This window comes from Cotesia typhae, unplaced genomic scaffold (assembly GCF_013202065.1).
Source record: "Cotesia typhae breed Kobodo isofemale line unplaced genomic scaffold, CoteBio_Ctyphae scaffold_152, whole genome shotgun sequence".
In the NCBI taxonomy this organism is placed as follows: Eukaryota; Metazoa; Arthropoda; class Insecta; order Hymenoptera; family Braconidae; genus Cotesia; species Cotesia typhae.
In genome coordinates this window covers 9,166,573-9,179,418 of record NW_027423776.1, presented here as the reverse complement: position 1 = coordinate 9,179,418, position 12,846 = coordinate 9,166,573, and the positions used below count along the sequence as shown (strand labels likewise).

The window sequence follows — 12,846 nt, the reverse complement described above, 5'->3', positions numbered from 1 at the left end:
ATACCTACAACAATCGACACCCTGTCATATATTTATGGCTCTAACCGAAGTTAAACACTTTCGAATCATTTAAAACTTTAGACACTCACTGATTAATATTTTTTTATTTTAAATACAATGCGTATAATCTGTGGTGTCACTTACATTATTTAATATGCTTTTACTTTGGAAAATATTATTGTTACTTTATATGCTAAATAAAGTTTACAAAATCTTTTGACGCATTGACGCAAAATTTTTTACTGTGTACTTCATTGAAGAACAAAAATGTTTTCTTCAAAAATAGGGAAAAGTAATTTTTTTTTTATTAAAAATTATGGAATGTATGGTAGATTTTATTTTCCTGGTTTAAAAAAATTTTTTTTGGAAAAAAAAAATTTACTCCAAATTTTGAGGTCCGTTAATCTTTAAAATAAATAATCAATTTAATCTTTTGGTTTAATAAATAAAATTTTATTATTATTTATAACTAAAAAATTAAATAAAATGATTTTTATTTAAACAGGAATTACTGTTAGAAAATTAAACTAAATTTAAATGTTAAAAAAAATTTTTTTTACTTAAATAACAATTTACATAATTAAGATTATAAGAAAAATGTTGTTTCCGGTATATTTGTATGGTAAAATGGATTTTTTAAAGTTAAATTTAGTACTGTTGGAAAGATCTTGACCTAAATTTGTGCCCTTTCAAGGTTTGGTATGTTTTTCTAAGATAGTTTATTTATTATGATCTTTTTGGAGTAGTTATAAAAAAATTGGAATTTCGCTTAATCATAATTTATAATTCTCAGAACTTTCATAGTAATTGCAGGTTGTTAGTAATAGTTATAAATAAAAATAATAACAATTATAAAAACGCATTAAGTTAATTTAATCTTACAAAAATATATACCGAGTTTAGCTCAAGTCAATTAGCAAAATTGCCAAGGGTTATATCTTTCACACTCCATCATAACTTTTTCCACTTATCATTTTTTGTTCCACTTAATTACTGTGAGAAACATTAGGATTAATTATACATTCAAGTATTATTAATTATTGCACTAACAAACTATAACATAATATGATATAATGTAACACCATTTAATTAAAAATAATATTTAAGAAATAAAAAATAATATGCTTGCTTAAAAAACTAGTTAAGCGTCCTCGGTTCTCAGTTTTTTTCCCCGTTTACGGACGAGTACAACATCTGCGAATAGACATTCAATATATACTGTTTCTAGCTTTACTTCTACATGACCTTCAGTACTGATGATAGATTGACCTTCCTCACTTAAAGTACACCCACAAATCTTGGAAATTATTTGTTTAAATTTTTTTTAATTAAAAATCTTATTAATAAAATACAATGATTAAATTTAAAAAAAAAAAAAAACAAAAAGAATTTCTTCTGTCTAATTTTAAAAAATTAATAATAATAATAAAATTACTAGCAACCTTGCAGTCACTATGTGAATTATAAATAAATAAAATTTTGCTTTATTAAATAATGAATTTTGTTAAATTGCACTGCAATTTTTTAAATATTGACGTTTTTAAAGATATAAGCTCATCCCGACGTTACACTCATCAAAAGCTTTCATTTGAGTACCTATATGCATTTTTGATATATTTCTCATATATACATATATATAATATATATAAATATATAAAATATATGAAAAATTCATGCGGGTACTCAAATAAAAGGTCTCGATGAGTGTAATGTCGGGGTGAGCTTATATCTTTAAAAATCTCCATAGTTCACAAGATAATTTTGCTTATTCTCTTAATAGTACAGATTATTAATGTTAATAATTAATTATTTTCACTCACTTTTATTAGCTCAAATTGAAAGACAATAAATAAATAAATAAAATAAAAAGGAATTTATTTAACCTTACACAATTGCATAATATATGTAGTATTACCCATATAAGTAGCCACTTTTCATGGGGAGTGAACATCAAGACCAAATTAGCCGTGTTTGCACAACATTACACTGACCTATACGCTTTAAGTTAAGTAAAACCAAATGGTGGTACATTTACTAACAAATACACGTATGTAAAAAAATATATATATACAAGTATCTGTTGATATTCACAAAGATACATTCCATGAAAGCCAAGGTGACAGAGTGAGAGGGTTTTATTTTATTTTCTTATCTTTTCAGATCCTCTCTCAGATCTTTAGTCTCTGGTTGTCCTCAACCCACCGGTATCAAGGTTTTACTTGTCCATTTATATATTCGATCAGTCAACTAATACTGCGCCAACAAACTCCAATCCCATCGCAACTTATATCGCATATATGTATTCTTGAGTGTATGTAATAATCTTGGTTGTCTGAAGAAACTCGTCTCGCCGGAAGCTAAATCATCTTCGATCTTCGGCTATACTGCTATGCGTTAATATCAAATTAAATGCGAATCCAGAGTCCACAGATAGATTAACGATCTGTCTAGAAACTTGATAACGCTTAATCAAACTTACATTTTGATACCTTTAAATTTTTATTTCTTATTTTTTTTTTTAAATTATAAAAATAATATCTTAAAATTTTTTAAATAATTTTAAAAAATAATTCAAGCTACAATTTTTACATAATTTATGATTTATAAAATTTGATGCAATTTTAATCGATTCAATTTTTGATTGAGAAAAAATTTTTAATGTTTACTAATTGTAAATTTATTTTTGATACGCGAAAAATCATTAAAAAAATTAACTAACATTTTTTTAAATAGTTAAATAGTGAGAAAAAATATTTTTTTTATTAAATCTCACTTATAATAATTTTTTTAAATAATTTAATAACAACAACAATCATTATTACTTTGAATAATGTACAAAGATGTTAATTTTGTTCAGAAAAAAAAACTTAACGACGTAAATTTTTCTCATCTTTTTCATTAAATTTTATATACATATAAACATACAGTAAAATCTATCCATGTATATATATGTGAACACACAATACCGGACTTATGCCCTCGAATGAATTGAGACTCTCTTTCAATATTACATAATAATGTCTGAGGTCTGACTTGTTCTTTTCGATCATAAACGCTGTGCGCATATTATCATCTTCAATATATAATATCTACAAGCTAAAAACATAAATAAATAAAAAATTAATTACATTGCGTAAATATAAAATAATGCATCAACTATTTTTATAAATTTTTTTATTTTTTTTATTTATTTTTTTTTTTTTTTTTATTGTGTAGATTAAATCCAGCGTTCACGGCCAGTAAACAATGATATGTTTACGATACACGGCTTTATATTTTGTACCAAGGTCGCACCAATATTTTATTATCATTTAGATTTATTGTTTAGGCAATTACTACATCTTACACATCCAAGCGATACGATTGTAAATTTGTTTAAAATTTCTTTAGAGAAATTCTCAAGTGTTAAATTATATGGAAAATCTAAAAATAACTTTCAGGGCTAGTGGCTGGTGTCGTTGCGAAACGATTGTCGTTCGTTGTGTTGCGAACAAGAGTGGTTCTTTCATATATATATAAATATATATATCTCTTCTTTCTCCCTCGCATTTGGTGTTTTTAATTTATTCGCGTGTGGCATATGGCTGGCCAACCAAATGGAACACGTTTTTATTTGGGATTGGGACTCTCTTCTTGTCCGTGAACGTTACGACCTACGCCTCTACTCGACCCAGAGGCCTCGGATTTTTTAAAACCAACTGAGTAAGGAGTATAAAGATCACAGACCCACTGGATTGTTAATTTATTGTTAAAAAAATTTTTTTCTTGTTTATTCCTAATTTTAAGGAAAACCCGTTTTCTGAATTCGCAATTTGAGATTGTTGAAATTTTGTAATTATTCATTTTGTTTTAACTATCAGGTTGTTATATATTATTGTTTTTTATGGGCAATATTAAATATTAAAAAACATATGTGTAATTTTCTGTGTAAAAAAAATTGTCAAAAAAAAAATTGCCAAAAAAAAATTCCGAGAGCAGATTTTTGAAATTTGGTTCTCGAATTTTTTATTAAAATTAATTTTTAAACAATTTTACGACTTTCTAACTGCTACATTTTTGAGTACACTCTTTTTAAATTGAATTTGAAATTGTTGAAAAATTAACAGACAATTTTTTTTTACACAGTTTGTTAATTCATAAATTTTCCATGGATCAAAAGATTTCTGCATATTTCTTCTTTATATTACAAGTAAACAGTTTTTTTTTTAATTTAAAATGAAAGTTTACGAATTTGTAGCTAATAATGAATTATCAAGATTTTTCTAATAATTTATCAGAAAAATTTTATTCTTCAAAAAGAAGAAAATTTAACTTTTATTATTTCTTCTTTAAAATCATTATTTTTGAATTTTTATTCCATAAAAAAATTAATTTTGGAGTTTAATTGATGAATTTAAACCAAAAAAAATTTTTTTTAATAATTTTTTAAGATAAAGATTTTTTTTCATGAACCAAAAATTTTTTTTATCACCATAAAATTTATTAGGACAAAAATAAAATAAAAAAATGTTTGATTAATACGAAAAAAAAATTATTTTTGTAAAAATATATATTCAATTACTAATCAATAAAATATATAAACAGTAGCAGTAAGAGATAAAACACAATTTATTCTCAGATTATTAATTTATTGTGGGAGAAAAATATTTTTGCTCTGACCTTGACACACCAGGGCTTTTATTTAACACGTGGGAAAGAAGTTAGTTACACATTAAGTAACATTATAATTATGTTTACTCTAGCGTATACATACATACATTCATATATTACGTACAATATAAAAAAAAAAATATTATTCCTAATAAACTATTAATTGATTTGTTAATAAAATCATTGAAAAACTCGAAGAATGTAAATTTTAAAATCATAAAACCGTAGGCGTAACAGGATGTAATTTTTAACGACTCGCGAGTACACACTTAAATATACTTTTTAATTCATGGATCAGATGGAAAACATTTAAATTAATTTCAAGAGGAAGTAATTATAAATTATAAAATTTTTTACTTCAAACATAAAAATATTTTTTAAACATTAACGCTTGACGTTTATTATTTAATTAGCTATTTTATCATTTTAATTTTAATTTATACCGAAATAAATATTTATCTTTATTTTATTTACGAAAATTCGATTATAAAAAATAAATAATTATTTAAGTCGAATAAAATATAATATTTTAAACCGATATAATATTATATCGGTGTGGATAGCAGTCGAATCTTATATTATGTTAAGACGTTAAATAAACAACGATACCGATTCTTCGAGTTTATTGCAGTCAAACAGAGCACACAAATATAAATAGGATAAGAATTCAAGAGAGAAAGTAGGAGGGAAATAGTGCGGTTCTCGGAATTCTGGGACGCTGATAAGAAATGTTAAGTGCCCTTCATATATTTTAGATTTGTATGTATATATTGTATATTATATCACAACATGTTAGCGCTTAATGTGTATATAACTGTTTTTAATTTTTAAGAAACGCTCTATTAATTTTTTATCTAAGTACTAAACAAAATAAAGATTTTTTTTTTTTTTTTTTTTTTTAGGTTTATCGTTTAAGCGATTATTGTAAAACTTGGGAGTCGTTAAATAGATTGAAGTTTTCTACTCAGGAAATCCCAGTTTTTATAATAAAACTTTGATAATTTATAAGAGAATTTGGGTTTAATAGAAATGTTTATTGTTGGATTTTATTTAGAATTTAAGATTAATTTTTATGGATGGAGAGATTAGAGTAATATATAATTTTGAAATGCAGTTTTACGAATTTAAGCGGATAATAAAAATAATTGGGGAGATTTTAAAATAATAAATTCTAAAATTTTATCAAAAAAAAAAAAAATTAATTAATTAAAAAAAATTTTTAGAAGGATCAAAATTTTTTTTGAATAAAAAAAATTTTTTTTTTTTTTTTAATTTTTATTTAGCAAAATTTATTTTAATTTTTTTTTTTAAAACTTTTTTTGGATGAAAAAAGGTTTTTTTGAGCAAAATAAAATATTTTTGGTTTTTTTTAAATTTAGTTAATTTTTTGTTTAAATTAATTTAATAAAAAAATAAAAAAAATTTTTTAATTGAATAATGTATGATGTAATTGGTATAAAATGTATTGGTATGTATTGTATGTGAGAGTAATCGAGGAACGAAGGAAGGAAGAGACGAACCCAATATTAATATGTCATAATGTCAAACGATATCTTTATAGTCAGATCTAGGACTGGGGCAATTGGTAGCAACCATCACTGATATAATTGTCCTCGTTCCCGACGTTGCCGTAGTCGGAGATTATAAAATAAACTACATTTTTAATCATCATAAAATAACTATCAACTATTATATCATATGTTTAATTAGTGTGTGAAGGGCGTGTGTCTAATTAATTTTTAATATATTATATATTACAATTGTAATACTTAGAAAAAATTTCTATTAAAAAAATTATTAAATAATGAAAGTAAATTTGTTAAGTTCATTATTTAAATAATTTACACCTCTTAAATGATGCAATTTATTGCATTCTTGCAAAAAAATTTTTTTTTGTAGACTACTAAATTTCTTTAAGGGTATTTTAATCTAGAAGCAAGAATTTCAGGTCATTTTTCAAAGTGCCGTAAAAAAAAGCAATTAATAATTTTACTATGGATTTTTTTAGAAGTTATTTATTAAAATTACAAGAATACAGAAAAAAATAAAAAATGAACTATAGTCATCTCTAAATTTTAATTTTTAGTATTTTTAAAAAATTTGAAAAAGTCAAAAAAAGTAGTAAAAAAAAATTTTTTTTTAGGCAGTCGTAATTTTGTAAAAAAATTTTTTTTTCAACTTTTTCCTAGTTCATATCATAGCGACATTACTTTAGATTAATAATCTTTTTTATTTTTTTATTTCGGATTGCTAGGAGGGTTGAAATCGTGGATATGGTCACATGCCAATTTTTTTTGGGACTCCCCCACTTTATCAGCACTAATTTTTTGAATTTTGAACTTTTTTCATTTTTTTATTTTTTTCTGTATCCTTGTAATGTTAACAAATAACATATAAAAAAATGGACAATAAAAATATTGATTGCCTTTTTTTTACAGCACTTCAAAAAATTTTTCTGTAACTTTTACCGATTTTCCAAAAAATGCAAAAAATATAAAAATCCGGTTTTTTTTTTAAATATAAATAAAATTTTTTTTTAATTTTTAAAATTGTTTAAAAATTATTGTTATTATTAAAAATCAAAAAAATTGTTTACAATTTAAAAAAAAAAGCGATTTTTAATTAAGGTTAAAAAATACATAAATATACATGCATGTTGTAATAACGAAATTTAAATATTCCAAAGTTTATTTTCTGTATAAATAAATACTAAACTTGACCAATACAGCTTGGAGTTTACCGACAAAAAAAATAACACAAACAAAAGCAACGTTGCCAGATTCACAACGTCAAAATAAATAAAGCATTAAAAAAAAAAAAAATTCAATGATAAAAAAACAATAAACATAAATAAAAAAAAAAAAAAATAACTAGTTTTTTTTTTTTATAAATTCAATTCTCGATTAGATATTTTTTAATTACGTATTTGTAATCATATGACGATCATAGATAAGATAAGAATGAATTGCTGTTGTCCGAGCTCGCAACCTTGACAATTTAAATTTAAAATGTGCAGTTAAAAATACAGATGTTAAAAATTTTTAAAATAATCCAGTTTAAAATTTATATAATTAATTATAATTTTTTTTCTTAGGCCTGTAGTTCTCACTGCTGTAATTTCTCCTCCGTGAACTTTTCTCGATTGAGTCAATTAGTTAATTGCAATAATTAAGAAGGGTTTGTCTGAGTTTAAATCCGTCGGAATTTTATTTCGTCTGCTCGCTTATTAACTTTAAAACTTACAAAAAAAATTTTTAAATAAAATAATTTAGGTCCATTAAATAAATAAATAAAAAAATTAAAATTTGTTTTAATAATTAATTTTATTTTATCATCTTTCAAAAATAAAATTATTCGTAAAAAAAGTTCATCTTGTTTTATCGATATATAACATATTACATAATAATTACTATATCAATTAATTAATATTATTACATAATAATAATAATAATAATAATAATAAAGTAATATTTATACTTAATATTAATAATATTAAGCGACTACCAATGGTACGTTTGTTTTTAAATCTAATTATTACCAATTTAATAGTATAATTATTAATATAAACTATGGGGTTTAATTTTTCTTTGCTTATCTGTATCTCATATATATATATCATATTATTTATTATTTATAATAATATTAATATATAAATATATTGTATCTTAAACACTAAATCACAAGTGGCTTCTTTTAATTAACTTTCATACGTTTGTGCAACAAAGTTTCTCACAACCGCTCCGTGTTGTTAATATAACATAATATCATTATCGGTTTCTCTCTTCCAACCATTAAAGTACAAAAATACACACACGCTTGCATCCATTAAACAATATTGTTTTACATTTATAATTATTACATTACATTAGTACTTTTTTAATATTCGCTAAAAAATAACATTTTTTTTTTTTTTTTTTTTTTATTATTCTTTATCTTTAATATTATGTTCCTGCCTACTCAAAATACAAAAAGGCACGCAGTTGGACTCAATTGCATTTTTATGTGCATCGCTAAAATTATCCATACAAATATTATTTTTTTACAAAAAAAATATTGCACAAAATTTGCAAATATTTTGATTTTAATAGCAAAAATTTTTTACAATAAAAAAATCGCGTTTCAGATGCCAGAAGGGCGTAGAAAAAATGTTTTTTCGGGAATCGTAGTTTTGTCCGAAATGTGGAGAAATGCTAAAAAAAAAAATTTATACGCAGACATTTAATAAAAATTCTGTTTTTTTTTCTAAGTCCAAAAAAATTTTTAGTTTGAAGAAAAAATTTTTTTTTGGGAATTAACGTATTTTTGTATGAAACATAAAGAAAAGCAAAAAAAATTTTTTTGGACTTAGAAAAAAAAACAGAATTTTTTTTATACCCCCTTATAGCATCTGTAACGCGAAATTTTGAAGTTTGACCAAAAAAAAATGCTCAAAAAAAATTGAAGGTTATTTTGACCTTAAAACTACTTTCGTAGGCGTGAATGGTAGCATTTACACAAGAAGAAAGGAAAAATATTGACAATATATCTTTAAAATTCAACGGTTTACAATAAAGAACAAGTATATTGTAATAATAATAATATTAATAGCAATAATAAGTACAATGAAGGTCATTGTACTCTTACCAGTTAATAACAGAACAGACATATTGAATTACAAAGACTATTATGATTGGTTATAAAAAATGTACGGTCAATTTGTGTCTTGATCTATGTCGTACCATTCAGGTCTTGGCTCTGAATAATTAATTAATAATAATAATACAGTAATAATTTTAATAAACTAATAAAACAAAAAATTAAACAGTTTCTTATAATTTCTACGTATGGCTGGTAGCATGAGAATTAAACAAGACTAGATGCGCGCGCAGATTCTCCGTTTGTTCTGGACATAACCTCGAAACAAACAAACTTCAATTTGTCTCGGACAAACTTATAAGAAGAAATGCTTCTAAAATTGCATATAAAGAAAAAACTTCTCCATGTGCGACTCTAAAAAATTTCTTCTCACCTTAAATTTCGTTTGTCTGAAACAAACTCTGGGTCACAAAAACAAAGCAGATAAATCAGCGCGCAGTAAACAGAGTCGTATCTTACACAATCATACAAAAGAGAAAACAAAAAAAAACGGCAACACGGAGCCGCTACCGAGAAACAATTAAACAATAATATATAAATAAATCAACTTATTAATTTAATTAATAAATTAATTAATATAAAATAAAGAAAAGAAATAAACAAAATATGGGTTTATACTTTAGATGTTTTTACACATCGCGTTCTCCAAAATGGCCACCGTCCCCTCTTAACCGTGCACATTTTTCCTTTCTCTCTCTTTTATATTATAACTTCTCAATATCCATATATCTTCTTTCTCTGTTGATCTTGAGCTCCTCCTACTAGAAAAATGTCACAATCGCTAACGATGAAGATAAATTCACTGTTTTTTTTGCCTGCTGTTGTTATTACAAGTAAATAATATATAAATATTATCATTAAATAAAAATATATATATATATATATTTTTTTTGCAGCATACCACTTGAAGGCACTTCCTCATATTAATTTCACTGGTTGGAAACACGCTGTCCATAACAAATCCAAGTGGAATTTACCGTTTAAATTAATCAGTTGAATTATTTAAATAAAGTATATGTATATATATATATATATATATATATATATATATATATATATATATATATATATATATATATATTTGTTCCGCACGAACGTATGTCTTTGATGCATCCAAAACCTCAAGCCAATGAGATTCTGTGTGTTAATAAGCTGTTGATCCTATCATCCGGTAAAGTATGCAATAATAATACAGAGACTGACATAAATAATTAAATAATAAATAAATAATCATTTAAATCTCAATATTGTACAGGTATGCCGGCAATATGGCACCCGGAATGCACGTGGTCCATCACCTGTTCCTTCAGACGACACACGTGTTCCTTAAGTTTGTGAACAACAGTACTCAGCTCGGTGTTTTCCCCTTTGAGAAGCTTGACCTTGTCCTCAAGCCTTGAAATTCGCTCCAACTTGCGTCTTCTGCATTTAGAAGCAGCGACACGATTGCGCTGTCGCTTCCTCTCCAGCTTGATCTTCTCCTGGTTCTCCATGTCGATAGGAGACATTGGCGGGGAACTGCTGACACTGGGAACGGTCTGGGGCTCGTCTTTGATCATCATCAGGCTCTGGGACAGAGATTCCGTGGACTGGACGCTGCTGGGTGGCTCCAAAGTGGTGTAAGTCGCTCCGTGGATGCTTCCGGGCTCCTGGGAACTGTCCGAGTGATGGAGTTCGTTCAACGCGTCCTCGAACCCTCTCGCGTAAAGCTCCTGGGCTTCGGTGACTATCCGCGGGAACATCGGGTTGGACTGAGGCGACATTACGGTCAATCCTTCCTGCTGCGCGATGATCAGCTTCTCCAGCTCCGGCGAGCCCAGCTTCAGCATGTGCAGGTCCGGAGAGCTCAGCACTGATGGACAGTTATTTAGCACCGATGGAAGCTGCCCGAATCTCGGCCTCTTGCACTGCTGCTGCTGGCGCTGTCCGTTTAAATCTAATGTCAAATTACGTTTAAGTTGACCAACATTCCCACGGTTTCCTGTGGCGTATATTGGCTCCTCGTAGAACGTCGGCTCCATCGTTAGACTTCGCACCATCGGTTATAGGTTTGTTAACTAACTTTTATTTAAACTTCTCCTGGAAGTTTTTTTGGTTAAGGTTTTATGAAAATTAAAACACTTTTTGTCCCGGATTTTTAGAAGACGATTGCGAAATTTCTGGCCTCGCCTTGTTTAGACGTAGGCTGCTAATTCCTCAGCTGGAAAATAAATTATCGTTCATTTAGACGGAGTTTTTTATTGGATAAGTAGGAAATATTTGTTGCAGATATTCAAAGTTTTTTTTTTTTAATCACAACAAATAAATTTCAAATTTTTTATTTTTATTTTAATTCAAAAATTGAATTTGTAATTTTTAAAAAATTCAGGTATAATTTTTACTTATTTTAAAAAATTCTATCAACTGTCAGATATTTTTTAACTTCAGTTTTATTTGTTTAAAATATTTTTATTCATTTTTTTTTTTTTTTAATTAAAAAATGTCAAATTTAATGTTAAAAAATTAAAATAAAAAATATTCTAGAAATTTTTTAAAAATTAATTATTTTTTTTTTTTAACAAATTTCTAAAATGTTTGCTCCAATATTTGACACTTTAAAATTAATGAAGAAAAGTAATTTTAATAAATAAAAAATTATTTTAAAAATAATCGAATATCTGCAACATAAAATTTATTATTATTATTATTAATAATAATAATAAAATTAAATAAGAAAAATAAAAAAATATAAGTACCTGATTGACAGTTTATGTAACAGAACATTAATCCTTATTGTTTTCAGTTATTATTGAAATTGTCTCTGGCGAACGATCAACAATATAAAATATAGATTTCTAATCTATAATTTATTATCTAGAAAATTCTGGTATTAGCTCCAGAAGCACGTTTTTGAGAACACAGCTCTTGACAGTACGTAGCACTGAATAATTTCACCGAGAACACTTCACTGTTTTTTTTCTTCTTTTAAATAATTTGGAATTAAAATCAGGAATGAAAATGAAAATTATCAACAAGTGTCAATAAGTGTGATAAGGATGGTAAACACTGGTGTCACAGTAAATCCAGAGTAGCGCAGATGGAGATTATAAATATATAAATAAAACTAGAAATACAGTGAAATGCGAAGCTTACATCGCGGTGTCTCGGCAACTTGTGAACACCCTACTAAAAGTACAGCCTTATATCTCGTGACTCACGTTGTCTAAAAATAGAACTGACGTCAGGGTTCCGGGCGCTGATTGGCTGCTGGTGGCGTCACCGGGAGCTCCTGATTCGTCGGGGAGACTCGGGTACCGACGACGAGTAGAGTGGCGAAGAGAACATGGAGGGAGAATTTAAATGTCGGTACGGCAATATCGAGACTGCTTGCCTGTCATGTGTGTGATGTGTTTCTGTAAATACATATGTCGACACACACATGCACTTAGTCTTTCTCGCTCTGTCAAACTTTAATTCTCTGTTTAGTTTTCTTCTCACTTCTACTTGGTATTTTTTTATCGGCCTTATCTTCATCTTCTTTCTCTTACTGGCTTGTATTTTACGACTTTGGTCAACTGATGT

At 26.3% G+C, this 12,846-nt stretch overlaps 1 protein-coding gene across 1 annotated transcript; it reads right to left on the bottom strand.

Annotated features, from left to right (window-relative positions):
• Window positions 1-8,250: 8,250 nt before the first annotated feature.
• Jra (Jun-related antigen) lies at window positions 8,251-12,450 on the bottom strand. The gene is made up of 2 exons (XM_074255945.1): window positions 12,021-12,450; window positions 8,251-11,485 (listed from the first exon to the last, which is right to left on the bottom strand). Exon 2 carries the CDS (start codon window positions 11,322-11,324, stop codon window positions 10,527-10,529), a length of 798 nt encoding a protein of 265 aa, XP_074112046.1. The 5' UTR covers window positions 11,325-11,485; window positions 12,021-12,450; the 3' UTR covers window positions 8,251-10,526.
• Between the last annotated feature and the right edge of the window lie 396 nt (window positions 12,451-12,846).

Bases quoted from the DNA above. Each gene is read 5' to 3' on its own strand.
- Jra (XM_074255945.1), bottom strand. From the start codon at position 11,324: ATGGTGCGAAGTCTAACGATGGAGCCGACGTTCTACGAGGAGCCAATA.